Source organism: Syngnathoides biaculeatus, chromosome 13, assembly GCF_019802595.1.
Source record: "Syngnathoides biaculeatus isolate LvHL_M chromosome 13, ASM1980259v1, whole genome shotgun sequence".
Lineage (NCBI taxonomy): Eukaryota > Metazoa > Chordata > Actinopteri > Syngnathiformes > Syngnathidae > Syngnathoides > Syngnathoides biaculeatus.
This window is the reverse complement of record NC_084652.1, coordinates 5,637,203-5,659,995: the sequence shown is the minus strand read 5'-3', so window position 1 is coordinate 5,659,995 and position 22,793 is coordinate 5,637,203. Positions and strand designations below refer to the sequence as shown.

Here is a 22,793-nt window from a genome sequence, read left to right as displayed (position 1 = left end):
TTAAAGCAATTGTATATTTTGCCTCCTCTAAAATATGTATTTTACATCTATTAGGAGTGTACATATTTGTGAATCAAAAATGATGCTTGAATGGCAGCGAAGACCTTCTGAACCCTGGTCAGGGAGGCAGACAATGTGAGGAATTTCGTTTGCATTTTGGAAAAGAGGAAATGACACCGGGCCAAGACATTCCGCCACCGAGAGGAGGAAGAAGTCCCCCCCCCCCACCCCCCGAGGGAACGCTGACACATAACAGCGATCTCGGCCACAAAGTCTGGCTGTCTTCGCGGAGAACATTTCGGCAGTCCACTGGCAAACGCGAAGCCCGCGTGAAAATCTTCTCCTTTCCTCACGGAGGTAGAAACGTAAGAAAGAGTCGCAGTCCAGGTCAGGAGCTGTCCGAGCGGAGGAATCGCTCCCGCGGGTCGGGGACGATGAAGCCTTCCTTCTGCTCGCTCTCCCGCCTGGCGGCCACGACGAACGACCGCTCGGGGGCGACGACCGCCGCGTCGGGGGGTCCACCTCGGCGTAGGGAGGGCGGCCCGAGCCGCGGCGGAACTTCATGGTGGGCCAACGGGCGGGGCGCCGCTGCAGACGAGCGCATGGAGGGTTTGGTTAATTGTGATTATTAAATCATTAAAAATTTCAGCATCGGGTCTGGGCGGACGAATAGAAGAAATTACAAAACATTTCAGTAGCACTTTCGGGAATATTTTGAAAGTGGCGCTTTAGGGTCATTTTCCAAAGTCGTTTAATCGCGACCTCCTTGACCTTTTGTCCAATCCGTACCGAATTTGAAGCACGTCACCCAGAGAGCTTGGCGACGCTAAATTGTGAAAGATTTCATAAATCGGGGTGAACTCATAAAGTCCTCGGTGGAGGGAATCGAACGAGAAGCGTAAGCCGTACGAGTTTGCTGCCGTCGTAGTCACAGACCTCCATGAAGAAGAGGCTGGCGCCGGACGTCGGGTGATTGTACACGTAGACGAATACCAGGAACGCCGCCGCCGTGACGACCATCACCACGACCAAGCCCGCCAGGAGACCCGCTTGGTCCCGCTGGCCCGTGTCGTTGTCCTCGCCGCCCGCTGCGAGAGAGCCCACGCGTGGAAACGTTACATGTATGTCATGTAAATGTTTACATCACAGATTATGACCCATCCCTACATTATCGGAAACCAGATCTGAGACACGCTATGCATAAGCGGTCCGGTTCTGTCGGTGGCACTTATGCACATCTGCCTTCAGAAAATTTTTGGGTCTACGCTAGCAGATTTTTAAAAATTCCTCAGTCCGACCACGTGCCAGTTGCTGCGATTGTATAATCCTGGAAACAAACTAAATAATCCACGAGGGAAATAATAACAATAAACCAAAAAAAACTCATGAATGAACTAATGGGACAAAGTCAACTGCCGAATGAACTAGCGAACTACTGAGAAAATTAGCCAACTCATGAAAGAACTCATTAATTGGTCCATGAACCAACAAAATAAATTACGTAACGAATAAACAAACAAACTAAGTAATGGAAAAAAAAACCTGACAAAATTAACTCGTGCGCAAACCAGGTAGCTAAGAAAGGAATTAGCTAATCAACACACAAACTACGGAAAAAAGAATAAACTCACTGAATGACTAATACATACATAGATAATAACTAACTGACTAATGAATAAAATAAAGTCACAAAAGAAAAAAAAATTACCTATGAAAACCCGAAATAATGAACAAGCTAATTAACGAACGAACAAATTAGCATCCATACGCAGCAGCAATTAGCAAACAAACATTAAAAGACCAAAAAGAATAATCATTTAAATGTACTGAACAATGAACGAATGACCAAACATATTAATCAACAAACTAATGAACAAATACATCTCATTAATACAAAAGAATGAACGGGGTGAAGTTAGTAAGTAAGTAACACAAATGAATGTGTGAGCAAACTATTTTAGCTCGATCGCTAACTAACGAACAAAAGTAACAAATCACAAAATGAATGAAATCAGCCAGGGACTAAAAAACGAGCCAACTAACGCTAATTATTGAATAACCAACAAATAAATGAACACGCTTGATATTTAATGTAATTTACGTTTCACATTGATGTGAAATCTACACACATCGCAATAAATAACAGCGCTAAAAAAAAAAAAGAAGAAGAAGATTGAGTCAGTGTCTGTCAGCAACAGCCTCCGGCGGGGGCCCCGTCAACAACCGGACCCCCCGTCTTGTCAGGCCCCCACGAGGCGGCCGCAAATCCGCACATACGTTGAGGACGCTATGCAGTATTTAACATGGCGCTGTACACACTCAACTATGTGCTAACGCAGCGCTGGCAAATAGCTCCACGCCATTGCCCCCCCCCTCCCCCCCCTCCCATCCTCCTCCACACACACACACACACACACACACAAACACTTTGAACCACAAAGTACACACTGTACATCACAACACGACGATGTCCTACACAAAGTGTCGTGTTCAGATCCTTTTTTTGTCTAATTTGAATGATATTTTAAAATACTATTTAACTTGTATTATTCTTTGTTTTTTATACTGTACTTTGTTGTTTTACACCTTTTTTTATTGGTTGGTATGTTTCCATTTTTTTTTCTTTGGGGATCTTACAAACATGAATCTTCACTACAAAATATCCGTTATATTAATACGTTTGTGACAAATGTTTCAAAAACTGCATCCTAATAACTGAAATGTCATAATACAATTATTATGTTTTACTTATTTTCAAAATTATTAAATCACTAGGAATTATTATTTAATATTTTTCATACATTTTCAGCTTTCTAGAAAATGCTGCAAATATTTTATTTGAACTCAAATATATTTCTTGCATTTTTTTCCACAACTGTATTCTAATAGCGAAAAAAATATGTTCATCGCAGTTACTGTATAAGGCCAAAAATGCTGCAAATATTTGAATTCCCTTACAGTCGATGTCCAATATACTGTAATTCCCGGCCTACAGAGCGCACCTGGTTACAAGCCTCACCGAGGATATTTGTAAAGGAAATACCATTTGGTACATACATACGCTGCAGCCGTGTAAAAACTGCAAGTACCCACTTTCAAACCCGCATGAGATATTTACAAAGACACAGAAAGAATTTAATGCTAGCACTAGCGCCGAGATAAGGCAAGTGCTAATGCTAGCACCACCCGAGTGCTAACGCTAGTGCTAGCGCCACGCTAACGCTAGTGCTAACACTAGCGCCACGCTAAAGCTACTGCTACCAGGGCCGGTTAAAATAAAAACTTAGCGGTAAATATAACAGAGACACGCCAGTAACACAGCGCTAACAATGCCAGTAAAAGTCACTTCCTCGGCCCATATATTCCCCCGGTCTAATTCTTACCTTTTCCGCTCGAGTGCCCCCTTGCGCCCGCTATAAAAAAATACACAAATTGGGTCGGAAGCGTGTGAAAAAAGTCACGGTTTGTAGGCGGGAAATTATGGTAATCCTAAGAGTTGTGATGTGTTGAGTTCCATAAAATGTTGAATACTTTGATTCCTTGCCATGAATACATAAGCGGCAAAATGCACGTCTGAGCAATGGTGGAGTTTGGAGGGGGGGGTTAAATGAGAAGCAAACCTGCGGGTCGGCTGGTGAAGGAACAAGGAGCAGACGTCGCCTCCCCCCGACTCCGTGCCTGCGACTTCCGGGCGTCGGATGACCTGCCGTGAGGGGCGCCGGTCGGGCCGGAGCGCTTCCGCTGGCCAGATTGGGCCGTCGACGGCGCCACATCAGCGGGCGCCGCCGCGCGGTGGCGGGACGACGCGTCCGTGACGTCGGGCCCTCGCAGACAACGGGGATCTCGTCCCTGGAGAGGCAACATTTGAGGGGTAAATCGGCTTTTTCGAACAGGTCTTTGTAGGTTTTCATAACGGATTTTGGTCCCTGTCTCGGGGTTATAGTTGGACCTGTCTCGATAGGGTCTGCTCCCCGACACCCTTGTTCCGTGAATGAAGCACTCTCCCCAGAATGTTCCAAAATTTAGCCATACTTGAAGTCCTCCTCATTTGGAACTGGGTACACTAGACCATACTTTTCCACTTTATATTACATTTTTATTCTTATTCCCCGACCCCCCAGCACCAAAAAAAAAAAAAGGCATCAGAATTTTGCTACACTGTTCCAAATCTTGATGATCCAAAAAGCAAGATGGAGGCTACGGTGCCCAGGAAACACTGGCGGGACTGACACCCTATGTTGGTTCAGGTCCACGTCTACGCTCGGGCTGCTGACCCTACGACCCAACCCGTATAATACGAAGAAAATACCGTAATTCCCGGCCTATAACCCGCGACTTTTTCCACAGGCTTTCAACCCTGCGGTTTATGCGGTGATGCGGCTAATTCGTGTATTTTTTCCCAACGGTCGCGAGTGGGCGCTCGAGCGGAAAATGTAAGAGTGAGACTGGTGGAATATATGTGCCGAGGAAGTGACCTTTACCGGTCGGGCCCTGTTAGCGCTGTGCTAGCGTGTTACTGCCGTGTCTCAGTGATTTTTACCGGTATTTTTTTTAACCGGCCCTGTTAGCGAGGCGCTAGCGTTAGCATTAAAGTCTCTGTGTACCGTCTTTGTTAATCTCTTGTTTCAATGTGGGCACTTGCGCCTTTTACACAGCTGCACCAAATGGTATTTCCTTTACAAATGTACCGGGTAAGGGTTATAACCAGCTGCGCTCCGTAGGCCGGGAATTACGGTAAACAGATGGACGGATGCCGACCTCCTCCCGGCAGCCGTGGTCCACCCAGTCCTGTCGGTTCCGATCGAAGCCGCTGGAGCATCTGGGATATAACAAACAAACGAAAAAAACAAACAAAACAAAAAAAAAAAAAAGAAAGGTTGACGCGGTGATGCAGGCGGTCAGGAATTGTCCACATTCTGGAGACGATGTGCCGTGTGTGCTTTTCCGTTTGACCTCTGCAGGCGAGAGCACCAACTGCAGTTGAAGCCGATCTGAGAAGTGACACACGGAGCACAGCTGGAAAACTGCAAGCAGGCTGAGGACCGACACACACAATCAGGAAACATTGAAAGATTCAACTTGAGCATCTCCGCGTACGTCTCCCACACGCTTGCCATTCATTTGATGATGTTGAGCTACTTCCTGTTTTTCCACCTTTTGAGGATTCATCCATCCATCCATTTTCTTTGCCGCTTATCCTCACGAGGGTCGCGGGGAGTGTTGGAGCCTATCCCGGCCGTCAACGGGCAGGAGGCGGGGCACACCCTGAGCCAATCGCAGGGCACATCGAGACAAACAGCCGCACTCACAATCACACCTACGGGCAATTTAGAGCGTCCAATTAATGCTGCATGTTTTTGGGGATGTGGGAGGAAACCGGAGTGCCCGGAGAAAATCCACGCAGACAGGGGGAGTACATGCGAACTCCACAAAGGCAGCACCGGGATCGAACCCGGGACCTCAGAACTGTGGACCAACGCTTTCCAGCTGCCCCTTTTGAGGAGATTTTTTACATTTTTGTTACCTTTAAATTTGCATTAATTAACGAGATGTTGAGTGTTTTATTATTATTATTTATTTTCTCATTTACTAAATATTTAAGGGACATTTATACTTTCAACAATTGATATAATTTTGCTTTTTTTGATTAAAATATGTATTTTTTCCCACATTTACTTAACACATGAAAATCCTGCGTAATATAGATTTTCCTTTTCACTGATTTATTCTACTCATATTTCATCATTTGCACTTGAAAATATTAACTAAATCTGCTATTCTCTATTTTTTTTCAACAATTGTAATTGTGATTGTTTATTGATAAAAATAATTCTGTCATATGGATTTATAGGTTGAACCTTAATTTTATATCTTCCACATTCATGACTGGAAAAATATGCAGGTTTTCATTTTATTCCAGAAATTTTTTAATATAGCCGGCACGGTGGGCTCCGCTGGAAAACGTTGGCCTCACGGTTCTGAGGACCTGGGTTCGATCCCGCACCCGCCTGTGTGGCTTTTGCATGTTCTCCCCGTGCCTGCGTGGGTTTTCTCCGGGCACCTCCCACATCCCAAAACTCTAAATTGCCCCAAGGTGCGATTGTGAGTGCGGCTTTTTGTCTCGATGTGCCCTGTGATTGGCTGGCGACCAGTTCAGGGTGTCCCCCGCCTCCTGCTCGTTGACAGCTGGGATAGGCTCCAACACTCCCGCGACCCTCGTGAGGATAAGTGGCTCAGAAAATGGATGGATGCTTAACATATTTCATATTTTTTCACTGCATATTTGAATAATTGTGCATGACAAGGACTTTTACATATTTAATTGAATTTAAACCTGGTTATATATCATATAATTAAGACAGTTTTTTCTATTTAATGAACTTTCATTTGAATTTGACAAGTGGAACGATTTTTTTTTCTGGGAGACTTGCGACTTACTTGGAAGCGGTAATATCTCGACAGTGGTGGCGTTGGAGATTTTGGACTTGAGAATGTCCACTTTGTGGTACTCGTAGATGGTTCTCCGCCGCACGTCTACCATGTAGAAGAAGATGCACGTTTTTGGGTTTACCAAGTCATCGTATGAATGTGTACTGACAATGTAATTACAGATCAATGTGGTTTATAGCGAATTGTTGTCGTGAACTTTCACCTTTACGATCAAGGCCTTCAACTCACGCTTTGGGAAAACAATCAAGAGAACGACACGAACATCTTTGGGCTGATAAAACGAGATTAAAAAGTTTTATGTATCACGTCGTACTCACTGGGGATCTGGTCAATCTCGTGGAGCACCACGAAAGCGTCCGACAGGCCGACTTTGACCGGATGATTCTGGCTGCTGACGTCGCTGATGTCAACGGGGATCTAAAAAAGAAAAAAGATAAAAATGAATCATAAAAAAAGAAGAATGGCACGAGGTGAAGGTGGCGGTCACCTCTTTGTAGGCGAAGACGATGCGTCCGTCGCTGTGCAGGGACGCTTGGAAAGTGAACGCGCCCGAGCGGGCGTCGTCCTGCAGGTGGAGGCGGGTCCACTGCACCACCAGGGCGGAGCCTGGCAAGGTACGAGACCAGCGGCTAACGTGATTCATATTTAATACGGAAGGAGGCGTTCAGGTTAAAAAATGTTTTTAAAAATTCTGGGAAAACACATTATGACAAAACAACTTGTGCTTTAAAATATTACACAAATATTTGCTTCAAATTCCAATAAATAATTTAAAAAATAGATACATTGCAGAAAAACTACCGGTGTATGTCATGAAAAAAATTCCATTTAATTGGCTTTATTTTTAAATGCATATTCCATTTGAGATCAATTTTAAATGAAATCATGCTAAGATGTAATTACAAGTGCTATTTCGCATCAATTTTGTGTACAAAACACAAAATAAATCATTTTTGTAATATACTTTAATAAATAAAAACCAAGAAAAATGAAAATTTGAAACAAAATAATTTTATGTCATTTGAACTATATGTATACAGGTATAGTTTTAAAAAATATTTTAAATTCATCAATAAGAATACAGTAATAATATTGTGAAAGAAATTTCCATTTAAGAGGTTTACAAAATGCATATTTTTCAAGTTTTCTCTAAAAATATGAATACAATATCAGTTAAAAAATGGTATATTAGTTAAAAAAAATCTTTCACATGAAACTGATTGATCCAAAATAAAATAATATAATATACACATACATGGCTACATTTAATATTCTTAAAAAGGATTTAGAAGTGAAAAATATTTTTGAAAATAATACAATGCAAATACACAAAAATACTGTTGGATATATAATATATACGCAATTATATCTTTGCAAACAAATGATGAGAATGTTAATGTGATCTTACCATTATCAAAGTAAAAGACGGAGGAGTTGCTGGAGAGGGCGGGGTCAAAGTTGGCCATGAGCGGCGCAATGTACTGAGTGGCGGTGAGCAAGCGGTGGAGGACCTCGCCCGTATAAAGGAAACCTGACCGGGGAAAACGTGAACTTCAGTGAACCCTTTTTCGCCAAAATACGATTCGTTGACAAAGCGGCGGATGCGCTTGCCTCCCGTTGCCACGGCGACTTCCTTCAGCAGGTGCCCGTAGAACGGAAAGTCAAAAGAAAGATTGATTCTCTGGAAGAGAGAAAAGTGTCTTTTGGTGTGGTATAAATATGGAAGACGGATGATGATGATGATGGATGATGCAAAACCTCGGCTTGGCGGTGCGTGCTGGACAGGAAGCCGCTGCTCTTCCACCGGTTCTTGTCGGCCCGCTCCGTGTGGACCCACGCGTCTCCGGGACCGACGATTTTAGACGTGTAGTAGACGTGATCCATGTTCTGGCCCAAATAGATTCAATTCCGCATTAATAAAAAGTCACCAAGAATTCTTTGCCGGTTCTCCATATGGACTAAAAATCTGGTCAATAACAGAAAATAATATTACTAATAAATCCGTTCCTCCTTCAGTCTTTCAGTACGTGAGATGCGCGCTCGCTCTGTTCTATACAACTAAAATAAAGTAAAACAACTCCTCCTGCTTTGAAGCGGCAAAACAACGTCACTCTTGGTATCGAACGCACGTTGCCGGTTGCTGTTTGCGTGCTTATCGTCGCACGAGCTCAAGTAGTCTCGGGGTCTCACCACAATCTGCGTGGCGTTGTCGTCGGCATCAGGGTCGTCCGGCAGGCCGCGGTCCCTGGAGAGGCCCCCGAGGTCCGAGGCCCAGACCTTGGCTCTCTCGGGGCTTCCGGGTGGGCTTTCCACGATCGTAGACAGTGTCTGGCTGCTAAAACCTGCGAGTCCAAACACAAGATATTAATGCGCTCGATATTTTCCAATTTTGTGTTTTCCATCCATTTTCTTTGCCGCTTATCCTCACGAGGGTCACTGGGAATACTGGAGCTCATCCCAGGTGTCAATGGACAGGAGGCGGGGCACATCCTGAACTGGTTGCCAGCCAATCGCAGGGCACATGGAGACAAACAGCCGCACTCACAATCACACCTCGGGGCAATTGTTGTTGCATTTTTTTGGGGATGTGGGAGGAAACAAAACATGCAGCATTAATTGGACACTTTAAATTGCCCCTAGGTGTGACTGTGAGTGCGACCGTTTGTCTCTATGTGCCCTGCAATTGGCTGGCGACCAGTTCAGGGGGTACCCGGCCTCCTGCCCGTTGACAGCTGGGATAGGCTCCGGCATTCCCCCCGACCTTGTGAGGATAAGGGGCTAAGAAAATGGATGGATATTTAAGAAAAAGAGGCATTTTTTTTTTTATTAACTGTACATGCACATAATCAAATGAAGCACTCCCCTGCCCCCCTCCACTGTAGCAGTAGTTTTCCAGCTATTGTTGCCTACAACACTGAAACGTAGTAAAAAAAAAAAAAAAAAAAATCATTAAAAAAATCGGTATAGGTAGGTCTAGTTTCAGCAGGCTGTAGTAACACAGTAATGCTAATACTGCGTGGTCCGCGAAAGCATCGCTCCAGCGGAGGCCAACGTGCTTCGCTCACGGCCGTCACGCCGCTGCGGGTGAGTCACTTTGCTCTTCACAGGCCACGGCGAAGACGGCAGCCTCCGCACATTCTTCACACCAGCGAAGCGGCAAAAGCAATCGCAGACTGTTTTGGGGGACATACAGTTCAGGTACTGCGCCTGCATTGCAATGTGACATGGAGACTTGGAGGGAAACCACACAAAACAAAAAAAAAAAAAAAAAAAATGTCTGAAAAATGAAACATTTCATTGTAGTCCTTTTGATAGGAAAATATATCAATGCGACAAATATAAAATTAGACAACCTTTATGCTTTACTGGGTGACCCTTTAGTATTAGATGAAATTCTAAATTGGGGGGAAGTTTCGATTTTTTGTTGTATTCGTCTGCACACACACACACACACACACATATATATATATATATATATATTATATATATATATATATATATATACACATACATACACACATATATACATATTTATACATTTGTGAAATTAAAATTAATATTTTTACAAAATATAAATTGCATTAAAAAATACAAAAACAGGATGAATTGGTACAGGCATTGTTCAATAAAAACAAAAAACCTTGCTACATGCTTTATGACAAAACTTGAATGTATGTATCACTATATATATATATATATATATATATATATATATACACGCACACACGCTTGCATAGTGCAATTATTGCACAATTGGGGGACCCCTAATATTTGCAAAATGCTGAAAATGGATTGGTGTTCAGATTTACTCGTGTCAGTTCAATTAACATCTATATTTCAAAAACCCTGAACGTTTAAACAGACGACAAAATGAAAATAAAAAAAAAAAAAATAAGAAAATAAATCATTTAAGTACCTATACAAACAAATGTGATTTCAAATGAACTAACAAAATAAGTTCTGCATATTGTACGTCTTAATACTGTGCTATAATTTTTAAAAAATATGTATATTTCTTAGACTATATACAATTTCTACTGTATGTGTAGAAAAAAAATCTAAATGTAAAATGAAATGAAAAGTTGAGTGCAATTACTGCACAATTGGGGGACCCCTATTTGCAAAATGTTAAATGGATTAGGGTTCAGATTTATTCGTGTCAGTTCAATTAACATCTACACTTAAAAAATTCTGAACATTAAAACAAAGATGACAAAATCACAAACGGAAAAAAAAAGAAAAATGAAATAATTTGAGTACCTATATAGACAAATGTGATTTAAAATGAACTTGCATTAACAAAATGAGTTCTACATATTGTACGTTGCTATAATTTTTGAAAATATGTTTATTTCTTAGACTATATACAATTTCTACCCTATGTATAGAAAAAAAATAATACAAAACGGAATGAAAAGTTGAGTGACTTGCCAAAAGCAGATCTTGCCGTCACGTAGCTGACTTGAAACTGCAAAACAACCAACAATGCCGTAATAACACTGCTCTTCATTATTTCCTCCTGAAGAAAGGCAATATTATTATGTTTTTTTTTTTTTTAACAAATTCTATGTCAAGTTAAAATCCGAGACGATTTGTCGGCGAGTTGCAAACGTCAAGACAAACCAGCTGGCCGCCACTTTTATCAACCTCAGTGACGACAACATGAGGTCTACGCTGCCTTCACGGACCATTGGAAATAGCAGTACTTCGATCATATTAACAATTAAAAAAAAAAAAGTTTCGTCCCTTACAAAACTCTGCTTATTTTTCCCTCCTGTTCCGAGAATGTCAAAACTTCATATTACGATTCAACAATTTTACTTGATGCCACTTTAAAAGTCCCACGTGTACCTGAATGCAGCAGTAACGGTGCTTCGACAGTTTATTTTTCGCCAGTAGATGTCGACACAGCAACACCGCACCAATTTGTCGTACCCTATTAAGTCCATTTCAATTACTTCTTTGTTTCATATTTATGGCCTCGTAGTGATCATACAAATATACAGTGGAACTATGATTAATGTACTATGCTGTATTTTGTGTTTTGTTTTTCCAAGGTGAAATTAGTACATTTTGAAGAAAAAGTTATCCTGTACTGTATTTGAGGAGCAAGTGTGCGTGTGTAGGGGGGGGGGGGGGCATGGGGATGCGCCCCCCATTGGGCACAATTTTTTTTTCTTCCATAAAACGCACCATTAATTGGTGACCTCTACTTACTTCTAACGGTGTAAATGCAGGGCAATCATAATTTTGAAAACTTAAAATATGAGTCCAAACAACCAAAATAATTTTGCCAAACTTGAGACATAAAAATGTAGACATTGAAATTGATATCAAATAAGGCTACTGTACTTACAAGTTATACTTCAGAAATAGGTACACAAGTAATTTGTTTGTGTATATATATATATATATATATATATATACATACACACAAACATGTTTGTATGTATAGAGATAGAGCATGAAATATAAAAGTGATAAAATGCGTGATCTTCAAGCGCCAGTGCCTAATCGTATTAACAGTTGTCAATTCTATAATATTTGAGAAATTTACATCCAACTTACCTTTGTGCTTCCTGGTCACCCCTCGGCTTCCGTAATTGATCATATCGGAACACAGAGTGCACAGCGCTTTGCCGGGAACGTCCACTTTTTGTACGTGTTCGGTCAGACACGTTGATACCGTTTTCGTTCCCGTCTGCACGGTTCCACTTTTTTCAAGCCATGCCCGTCTGAAAGTTTTTTACCCTGTGGTTTTTCTCAATTTCCCTGGCACGATCTTCCATCTTTTCGCCATACTGGCAAACGTGCAGACTGCTCGATAACATACGCACATATGCCTATAAGTTATATCTATGCTGTAGTAAACAGAATGCTTCTCTATGAAATGTTAACATCAGAGTGAAAATACTGACGAAATAGAGCCGAAATCGGAATGTTGTCGTGATTATAAACACCAAATTTTTAATATAGCGATGCCATTTTCCGCTATCACAGCTGTGACTAATTTCAGGACGTGCGTTGCCGATAGATGCTGACCCCGCAAATTTTCTCAACAAATCTACACATTTTTCCATCAATGACATTCGAAGATGGAAAAAAAAAAAAAAACCCCTCAGAATTTTGCGAATCCAGGGAAAATTCTCATCCCTGGTACTCCTACAGGATCCATGTTGTCGTCACAACGCCGATCGGCTTTCTGCGCCACGTTTCCGTCCTTTTCCGGGCGGATACAGCAACGCGCGATCATTTGTTGCAGATGATCGAAAAATAAAAATGCTTTCCTTCGTAACGGATTTCACATTCGTATTCAGCATTAAAACTGGATTCTTCTTCTTCTACGCCACAGCGTGACATCTTAGATCAGGGGTCGCCAGACTTTTTTTATACCCCAAGATCTACTTTTCCGACGAGATCGGGCGTTCTCAGGGTAGCATGGCCGTAAGCCGTTAAAACTTTATATGAGCAAAAAGGCCCACTACGGTCCTTCCATTCCCTTGAACGGTGGGGCGGGGGTAGCGGCAGCCCGGAGGCCACGTCCGAGTCAACGTCGAACGGTTCTGTCAGAGCGCAAACTCCCCGAATGACAATAACGGAGGCGTCCAAATGGTGAACTTACTTTAATGCAAGAACACGAGTGGGCTGGGCGGGGTGGGGGTGGGGGTGGGACTACTCGTACCGGTTGCCTGCAGAGGAACTAAAAGCGCAACATGATAAGCAAGGACACTTGAGATCCTGGTACAACACAAGCGGTGCTTCAGTCAGAGGCCTACGTCGTCGTTTCTACGCGTCGTCCATTTTTTTTTTTTTTTTTTTTTTGCCTGTGTGCCAAAGCTGTAAAGTACGTCTGGCGTTTAGCGCTAATTGGCGGCACTGCGGAATGACAAGAGCTGCTCTTTGTACAGCAAACTGCTTAAGATGGGCACCTGAGTGTCAAGTCAAATTTAAATACAAACCCTGCTCCACTACAATATCCAACAAACAGAAGATTATTCGGACGGTATGAATCATATTTAAAAAGGAGGAGGGAGGAGAAGACTGATGATTGCAAATGCCCCTGACACCATCTTCATTTTTGGCGGATGAGGCGGAACGAGGGGAGAGGGGGGGAGGGTTGGGGGGGGGGGGGGTTAAAAATAAAAGCCCCAAATGCTCAAACGCTGATGAGTTCCACTTCGAAGACCAAAGTGGCGTTGGCCGGGATGACGGGAGGGAAGCCCGAGCTGCCGTACGCGAAGTCCGGCGTGCAGGTCAAGCGCGCCACCTGCCCCACGCTCATCTGGGGGGGAAAAAAAAACAAAATGGAGGACGCTTCACATGAGGGAGGAAATTTCCCTTGAGGATGACCTCAAAAGGTTGGGTTCAACCAACAATTGAATCCCCCCCATTCTTGTCATCTGGATGTTCATGACGGACGGTATTGAACATTTTTGCAAAGCGAACGACTTTTATGCTCTGCTTTTTGCATTCGAGTTTAACACATTTTTGTTTTTGTCTTCCCATTCCTGATGGCGCAGACCAGCTTTCTTATCGCCAAAGGACTTGGACCAGGATCATCCCTGAAACCGGTCCCATCCATTTAAGTCCATCAGGGAGACGTCACTTCTCGTGTGAACCGCAACAATCCTCTGGCGTGTGACATTTTTCCCAAATTGACACATTGATTGCGATTCCGTTACAGATTTCGTTTGTAATGTGTCAGAAAATAGGCAAAAATGGTAATTGCTTTCCAAAGTAAAAGAGGTTTACCAATGGGTTTTTTTTTTCTCCTGAAAAACCAAGACAGAGTCTGAAATTCTAAGTATTTGTACAATTTTATGTGAGTCTCAAAATCTCATTTAATCAATTAATCATTGGACCTCTCAGTCCAATTGTGTATTTTTTTTTTTCCCTTACCTGAGCTACGCCTTCATCCCAGCCACGAATGACTTCACCTTTCCCGATGTTGAACTTGAAGGGCTTTCCTCGGTCCCGGGAGGAGTCAAACTTTGTACCGTTTGTCAGTTTGCCTGGAAACAAACAAACAAAAAAAATAATAATAAAAAAAAGCTTTTTGTGAGTCAAGTTGAAATTGTAATCCCAACGAGAGAGCGCGAGAGAAAATCATCCTTTTTTTTTTTAATACAAATTTTATGTTGCTACTTGGCAGCACAGTGGGCTCAGCTGGAAAGCATTCGCCTCACAGTTCTGAGGTCCGGGGTTCAATCCCGGACCCGCTTGTGTGGAGTTTACATGTTCTCCCCGTGGCTACGTGGTTTTCCTCCGGGAACTCCGGTTTCCTCCCACATCCCAAAAAGATGCGACATTGGTTGGACACTCTAAATTGCCCCTAGGTGTGATTGTGAGTACGGCTGTTTGTCTCTACGTGCCGTGCGATTGACTGGCGACGAGTTCAGGGTGTACCCCGCCTCCTGCCCGTTGACAGCCGGGATAGGCTCCAGCACTCCCCGCGATCCTCGTGAGGATAAGCAGTGAAGAAAATGGATTGATATTGCTACTAGCATTAAAAATCAAGCTTAAGTCAGACCCGATAACGAATTGTAGGGCAACACCATTTGGACATACCACAGCCAAAACTTGGACGAAAAAGATAAACATGAGAAATGAACATTTGTGACTCAATTGGAAAACATGAAATAGTTAACCCGCAAAAAGCACCTTACCACAGAATTTTCCACGGCCCATTTTGGATCTACAAATTCAGAATTGGCACGAGTTGTGCGTGCTAAACTTGGCTGTAATCGACAACTGACAGCAAAGAGACAAAGAACAAACAATGTCAGATGGCTTTACCAAATTTTGCAGTTTTGACCAGCCCACGGTGTGCACGGCACATTGGCATCTTTAACCTGGAAAATATGCTTTGGCAGAAAATGACGCAAAGTGCAGTCCACCTCCTGACAAGGGCAAATAACCCAATGTAGTGAAAATTCTACATACGAGGAATACGAAGATTTTTTTTTTTTACAGGGTAAGATGGGCCATTCTACATTGTTTGGATTAAAACCCAATGCCGTGCAGAGTTTTCCCAAAGTTAAAAGGTGGGCATTTTTGTGGGGGAAAAACGGTCATAATAACACTGTACACACCGTATTTATTTGACGTGTAACTGTTGCAGTTATCGTTACTTTATTGTGCTGCACTGACGACAGGGAGATGATGGTTATGACGTCACGCTCCTGTAATACTTTAAGAGTAGTTTGGACCGTTACTAAATGTACGTCACCATACTCTTGGAAAAATGTGAAAATTTCACTCCTAGAAAAAAAGTATACAATAACTAATTTAACTGTTCAATTCCTTAGGTGTATATTGAAAACACACTTGCAAAAAATTTCAATTTTCCATTATGGTCCAAAATGGCGCAAATGGCCGATTGGGTTCGACCAGAGAGCTCGCGTCAACCGGGCATTCAAATGACTATATTTAGGCTGTCTTAATGATAGACAAACGATATCATTTTAGAGGATGACTTCATGCAAAAGCAGTGCGCTGGGCCAAGTTTCATTGAATGAAAATGGAGGCTGCGTTCGGTTTCTAAATGTATGAATTGACAGACCGCTGGCTTACCACTCCAAAGTCAAAAATGAAATGGATGTTAAATAAATACATAGATTAGCAAATCATAATGGAGATTCCCGGTACAGTTACGTGCTGACGTCAAGGTGAAGTGTTTTTTTTTTTTTTTTTTTTTTTTAAAGAAAAGAAAAGGAAGAGGAAAAACAGTAATTTCCTCGAGGGTAGCCCAAGTGTAGAAAACAAAAGGAGCTCACCGACGTAGTGCACAGTGACGGCTTGGCCTTTCTGCGGAAATGTCTTGCCTGAAAAGAAAAATGCTGGCGTTTTTTTTTTTCTCTAATTGATGAGATTTTTTTTTTTTTTTTTTTAAAAATCAATTAATTTTACCGTCTCCTGGCTTTACGACATCAACGGTGACACCCATTGTTCGCGAGAGAGGCTGAGGCCCTGTCTGTCACGCTTCGCCGGGGCGGTGGTCGTGTGGGTTGAAGCTTCCGGTGGTAGGCCCACTCCTTCTGGCTTAAAGAGCCCCCAAGGTTTACACAGTAGCGCCACCTCCAGTCCGGAGTATGAATTACACCTTCATGCTTTTACTACCTGCACTGTAGTATACGTACAATATTATATTGTACTGTAAAACAGCAGGCCCTTCTCTTCTGGCTTTAACAGTATCAGGAGCTTGACCTATATTTATATCTTGAATTGGAAAATTTGCTCTGTGACATCCTCTTCACTTACTATGGGAGGAAAATTGAATATTTCTGTGTGAATTATTCCACAGATGTAGTCTGATATTCATCTAAATCAAAAGAATGAACAAAAAGTCCCTAGTCTAACATCACACAAACAGCTTTATACAATATAATGTTAGCGAAAATAAACTTTCACAGGACAGGGAGGAAAAAGTGATCCCTGGGATGGGATAGTTGGGTGGTCCTACTTTGGTAGCAATAAACCTCGAACAAAAGTTTATTGTATTTGCAGATCAGACGTGCAACACAACCCGGATGAATATTGGAGAATTCCTCGTGATAAAAGTGCTGCAGTTTTGCAAGATTCCTCCTGGGATGTCTGGTGTGAATGGACCTTTCCAACTGGCCATCTTAAGCTCCGCCCCCCTTAGCTACAGTTGCCATGTCCCGCAAGCCCCCAAGATGGCGACTGAACAGAACAGGTTTGAAGTCGATTCTCTATCGCGTATTCCAGATAATATTCCGGGATGTTTTGTGTTAAATGCGTCAGACATTTCCAAGAGAGTTTTACAGAGATGTCTCAACTATTTCACGCGAGGATATGTACACGGAATTAAGATTTTGGACGGAGCAGGATGCAATGTCAGAGTTACCAGCGAAATGTTGGAGATCGATGCGAAAAAGTTTCACGCCCCACAAACTTCATATTGAAATCCAACAGGATAAAATAGTGGAATCGTATTGCGCATCTAAAGCAGTGTGAGTGCTTTTTACTTGGAAAGATCACGAGTAATATCATTGTAGTCTTTACAAGTGAGTGGGTGTATTCATTTGACTTGGCTCGTAATCAAACCCAGTGCTCTATCTCAAAGTCTCATGTGATACAAATGGGCAAATAAACATTTCTCTTGCATGAGGTGGCACATTTACGTATCCCTAACCCGACTCTTCGGCATAAAACATGACACACTTCCTGCAGAAGGTCTGTGATACGCTAACAAAGTGAAAGTTGTTCTCCTGCACTGATGATAATTCAATCAAACTCGGAGAAGACACTTCTCCCTCACTTACCCTCGAACATACAGCCTTGTGTTTGTTGATATTGTCCACATTTAGTTGTACGTGCGCTCTTCCGCGTGTCTTAATCCATCGTAGACACTTCCTCAACTGTGTTTTTGCCTTTAGAAAATGAAATCTTTCATCAGAATTGCACGTTCCCCAAGTGCATCTGAGGACCATTTTCTTCATAACATAAACTTTTCCAAGCGCACGCTACTGACAACCAGCATTGCTTTTGGGACAACGTGGCGGCAGGGGCGTGTCCAGCCAGGGGTTAAGACAATGCGGCTATCTGATTGGCTATTATTGTACGAGTGATTGACAGGTCGGAAAGGTCCATTGCTCTTGAGGTCATGCCGCAGCATCTCAATCGGGTTGAGGTCAGGACGTGATATATAAAACTGTATGAACCTGGAAACTACTAAAAAAAAAAAAATCACCTATAAACGTCAAAGTCATCACAGGAACCTCATAATTTAAGGGCAGTTTGATGCCACAATCATAACATATTGTAATTATTCTGCTTACACTATGAAGGTGTAATGTCCTGTGGGCTTATGTCCTCCTCCTTGTACAGATCAATCCAAGTGAGTTTTTTAGGTTGTGGTTAAAAATGACCAGTTTAAAAAGTACTCTCTCCCTGAGAAAAAAAAAAAAAAAAAAAAAAAAGAAAGAAAATTCTGGTGGACTTTTTTTTGTTGTCATTTTATTGTTTTAATTCTTTACAATTTTTAAAAATATAGACATGCAGTCGTTAACACGCCAGAGTTCGCTCACTATAACGTAAATCGTGAAAGGACACTATTTTTTTGCAGCTCTATAGTTGTCATGTTAACTCATTTTTTTAAATAAAGTGCTCTGAAAGACATTTTGAACATGTAAGCATATTAAAATAATATATCTAATATTTTCTATATTATTATTCTTAATATTAATTACAATATAATATAACAACAATATACGATATATAATATTAATAATAATTTATATTATTAATAATGAGTTTTAATTTTTTAGTATATAATATTATATAACATATTTTATATATTCAAAGGCTATTTTTGAACAATACATAATTTTCTTTATTTTTCTTCATTGCTAAAAAAAAAATGGGTTGCGACTGACGTAAAATAAGTGTACCATGATGTCGAACAGGCAGACCATAACTATAACACACAATCAAAAGTATGGCATCTTTTATCATAAAACTTCACTTCTTCTTCTTTTACATGTTTGATAGGGACAAAAACAAAACAAAACAAAAAAAAAAAAAGGATGATGATGCTAAGCACTTGAAGTTGTGTCGGTTTCGCAAGCAGCGCCATTGTACAAATTGTTAAAAAAGGACATGTCAGATACACTTCCATGCTCTGTGCCCTGTAAGGAAACATGTTTTTTATGATTTATTATTAACTATGTTTCATGGAATCCGAAAAATCGTCATTAAATCACTCGCCTTTATTCTGCAGTCAAAAAGGTCAAACACGGAGTTCCGACTGAGAACATTGTCGCTCGTCGCTGATGACCTGCCCCTGAGAAAACAAAAAGAAAATATAGAAATAAAATAAAGAGAAAGCATATATTGGGTACATATATTTGTATGCATAATCCATACTTTGCACAGCGAGTCGAGTTCAACCTAAGGAGGAAGATCAAGATAATCACTCCAGCGAGGAGAGTCAGACCCACAGCGAGGCCCACAGTCAACGTATCTGCACAAATAGCGCGACATGAAAACCCCTCGCGCACACAAATAGTATCAAACATATCCTGTCGAACGTTTCAAGGTTACCAGTGTTATTTACGACGGGGTCAACGATGGGCTCGCTGTAGCAGGGTCCGCGGAGGATGCTGATGTCATCCAGGGCAACGTCCCCACCTGCGAGCTCACCCCTCTGATACACAAACACATACTGGGGGCACAAAACAAACACGTTTGCTTTAGTAGAACACACAATTCTTCCTGTTGCATGGAAATATACAGTGAAGAAAATAAGTATTAGAACACCCTGCTGTATTGCAAGTTCTCCCACTTAGAAGTCGTGGAGGGGTCTGAAATTTTCGGCGTCGGTGCATGTCCACTGTGAGAGAGATAATCAAAAAAGAAAAATCCAGGTCAAATGTTTCCTGTAGTTCTTCACCAGGGTTGCACACACTGCAGGAGGGATTTTGGCCCACTCCTCCGTACAAATCTTCTCTAGATCAGACAGGTTTCTGGCCCGTCGCTGAGAAACATGGAGTTTCAGCTCCCTCTAAAGATTTTCTATCGGGTCTAGGTCTGGAGACTGGCTCGGCCACACCAGAACCTTGATATGCTTCTTACGGAGCCACTCCTTGGTTTTCCTGGCTGTGTGCTTCGTGTCATTGTCATGTCGAAAAACACAGCCACAATCCATCTTCAGTGCTCTGACTGAGGGAACGAGGTTGTTCCCCAAAATCTCCCAATACTTGGCCGCGGTCATTCTCTCCTTAATACAGTGCAGTCGTTCTGTTCCATGTGAAGAAAAACACCCCCAAAGGACGAAGCTACCACGCCAACGCTTCACAGCAGGGACGGTGTTCTTGGGATGGAACTCATCAACCGTCGTCCTCCAAACACGGTTAGTGGAATTATGGCCAAAAAGTTCCATTTTGGTCTCATCTGACTACAAAACTTTCTCCCATGACTCCTCTGTATCATCCAAATGGTCACTGGCAAACTTAAGACAGGCCTTCACATGTGCTGGTTTAAGCAGTGGAACCTTCCATGCCACGCGTGATTTCAAAGTATGACGTCTTAGTGTATGACCAACAGTCACCTTGGAAACGGCGGTCCCAGGTCTTTTCAGGTCATTGACGAAGTCCTGTCATGTAGTCCTGGGCTTATTCCTCACCTTTCTAAGGATCATTGAGACCCCACGAGGTGATATCTTGCATGGGGCTCCACTCCGATTGAGATTGACCGTCGTGTTTAGCTTCTTCCATTTTCTAATGATTGCTCCAACCGTGGACCTTTTTATATATAGCAACATAGCAGGGAGTTCAAATACTTATTTTCCTCACTGTAAAGTGAAATGTTTTATTTTCACCCATTAGCAATAATAAGTGGTTGAATAAAATGACGGGCTACCTGAATCATCGGATCAAATTCGCATATAAAGACGGATAACCATTTGCCCTCACTTTCACTGTGTGAGAACTTGAACCCACGCTGCCTGCACCAAAGTCAAGGCAATGTATCCCCACACAATCAGCGATTGGGTCTATTTAATGTCATTTCCAAATGATGTGAGAAAATGCAAGCGCTCATATTTTTCATAGAGGAACTGCAAACGTATTATATTGTGGTTTATTGTTATTGTGATACAAAAGGCCTGCAACCGTGAGATCAGACTTTCTCAACTGCCCCAAATTATTCTTCTTTCGATGGACTTTGTGTGGGAAATCCAAACCACTTGTGTCGATCAAAATCGGATCCCGATAGAGAGAGTGTGTGTGTGTGTGTTTGAGGGCTAGTGAGGCGTAAACAATTAATCAAAATAATTCTTAGTGATCAATCAAACCAATGAATAATCGAAATTTTACCCAGAATGCACTGTCGTGTTCCACAAACACACTGGCCTTCAGCCACTTGTCTCCTCTGTTCCCAATCTCGACCCACTTCTGAATGCCATCCTCGTTACCACTGTCGTGTGTTTTTCTGTAAGACAACATTGAAATCCATTACCAATAATCAATCCTAAAGGGTAAAACTCTTCCGAATGTTTGGCTACCTGTCATTAATGTAGACCCGAAGGATCCCGACATCGGGACCGAACATGTGGTACCAGAATGTAAGACAGTGTCCTCTAGTGGAAGGTTGGAGCACATCACTGATGAGGAAGGAGGCGTCACCCCATTGACCAACTGAGCTGTCCACATATAGATAGTAACCTAAAGAAAGATGGTGGAATTATAAACACCAGTTATATAAAATGCACATAAATAGTCGTCACTCGACCAACCGTATGGCATGTTGGTGGTGTGATCCACGCCAGGTCCCGTGTTCGGGTTCGGGGAGGCTCCCCTGCCTCGGAGCCAGTCGTTCTGGTCCACTCTTCCGCCCACGTTGCTCCAGCTGCACATGTTGAGCTCGAAGTCGCAGGCGTCACGCGGGGGGCACTCGGCATCTGACACGCGGACGTCATCGAAGGCCATGTCGCCCTCCCGGGTCGGGCCGGCCTTTACGCCCTCCACCACGAGCTGAGACAGAATAAAGTACGACACTAATCGTCACAATCAACCGAGTCTGAAGAGTCGGCTAACTTAAGCCCGTATTGCACAACAGAATCATCATACTTTGCCTTTTTTTTTCAAGTAAGGCTGTTTGACTTTAGTCAGTCCCAGATAAAATATGAGATATGAGTCTGCTAAGTTTTTGGTGAGATGCAACTGAATCATCTGAGTCATGCAGTGATTCAATTGAGTCTACTAACTCAGTGATCCCCAAACAGTGTGCCGGGGTACATTAGTGTGCCGTGAGCGCTCTTCAGGTGTGCCGTGGGAAGTTATCCAATTTTATGTAATTGCTAAAAAAAAAAAAAAAAAACATTTATTCCAAGAAATAATGGCTCTTTATTCATCTATTTATGCCAGTGAGGCACAAAGACAGACAGAACAAAAAAAAAATCCTCTTCTATTAGATGGCAGGAAGTACATACGGTAATTAATTGATCCATTTTTAGCGACATTTACTTTTGTTGGTGTGCCCTAGGATTTTTCAATTTTAAAATATGTGCCTTGGCTCTGTAAAAGTTGGAAATCGCTGTACTAACTCGATCCAGTGAACTGATACTGACTGAACAGACATCTGAGTCTGAAAAGTTTCTGGGGAGTCTTTTTAAGTTGAATCGAAAACATTCACACAAATGAGTCAATCTCATCTTTGTAGAATCCAAAAACTTGAATCAGTGGACTGATACAATCGAATCATCTGAAAGTGTAATGTTTGTAGTTTACAGTCCGATGAATCCTGTCATGTGAGGTCAAGAAACAATGCAACTTATTCATCTGAGTCGGCTACTCATCAAGTCAGTGAGCCAAATATGTCTG

General features: G+C 42.2%; 3 protein-coding genes across 4 annotated transcripts in view; all 3 read right to left on the bottom strand.

The window, feature by feature from the left end:
* Positions 1–242: 242 nt before the first annotated feature.
* Positions 243–11,365, bottom strand: plxdc2a (plexin domain containing 2a). The gene is given in 14 exon segments (XM_061839336.1): positions 243–510; positions 513–588; positions 937–1,088; positions 3,621–3,849; positions 4,759–4,819; positions 4,954–5,035; positions 6,439–6,534; positions 6,768–6,867; positions 6,938–7,056; positions 7,859–7,981; positions 8,062–8,131; positions 8,209–8,337; positions 8,641–8,792; positions 10,882–11,365. Coding segments are annotated over 14 exon segments (1,590 nt in total). The 5' UTR covers positions 10,961–11,365; the 3' UTR covers positions 243–388.
* Positions 11,366–13,590: 2,225 nt separating this feature from the next.
* On the bottom strand, positions 13,591–16,498 carry LOC133511387 (peptidyl-prolyl cis-trans isomerase FKBP1A-like). The gene is made up of 4 exons (XM_061840264.1): positions 16,360–16,498; positions 16,227–16,274; positions 14,350–14,462; positions 13,591–13,732 (listed from the first exon to the last, which is right to left on the bottom strand). The coding sequence occupies exons 1-4, from the start codon at positions 16,394–16,396 to the stop codon at positions 13,607–13,609; spliced, it is 324 nt and encodes a 107-aa protein (XP_061696248.1). The 5' UTR covers positions 16,397–16,498; the 3' UTR covers positions 13,591–13,606.
* Positions 16,499–18,902: 2,404 nt separating this feature from the next.
* Positions 18,903–22,793, bottom strand: part of si:ch211-106h4.4 (MAM and LDL-receptor class A domain-containing protein 2) — a 49,224-nt gene continuing 45,333 nt past the window's right edge. For both annotated transcript variants that reach the window (XM_061838578.1, XM_061838579.1), the window contains 7 exons: positions 21,707–21,944; positions 21,476–21,635; positions 21,288–21,402; positions 19,516–19,636; positions 19,339–19,435; positions 19,180–19,255; positions 18,903–19,100 (listed from right to left, as the gene is read on the bottom strand). In XM_061838578.1, the coding sequence (XP_061694562.1) occupies positions 19,008–19,100; positions 19,180–19,255; positions 19,339–19,435; positions 19,516–19,636; positions 21,288–21,402; positions 21,476–21,635; positions 21,707–21,944 (900 nt within the window). In that variant the 3' untranslated portion in view covers positions 18,903–19,007. The remainder of the gene's footprint in view (positions 19,101–19,179; positions 19,256–19,338; positions 19,436–19,515; positions 19,637–21,287; positions 21,403–21,475; positions 21,636–21,706; positions 21,945–22,793) is intronic.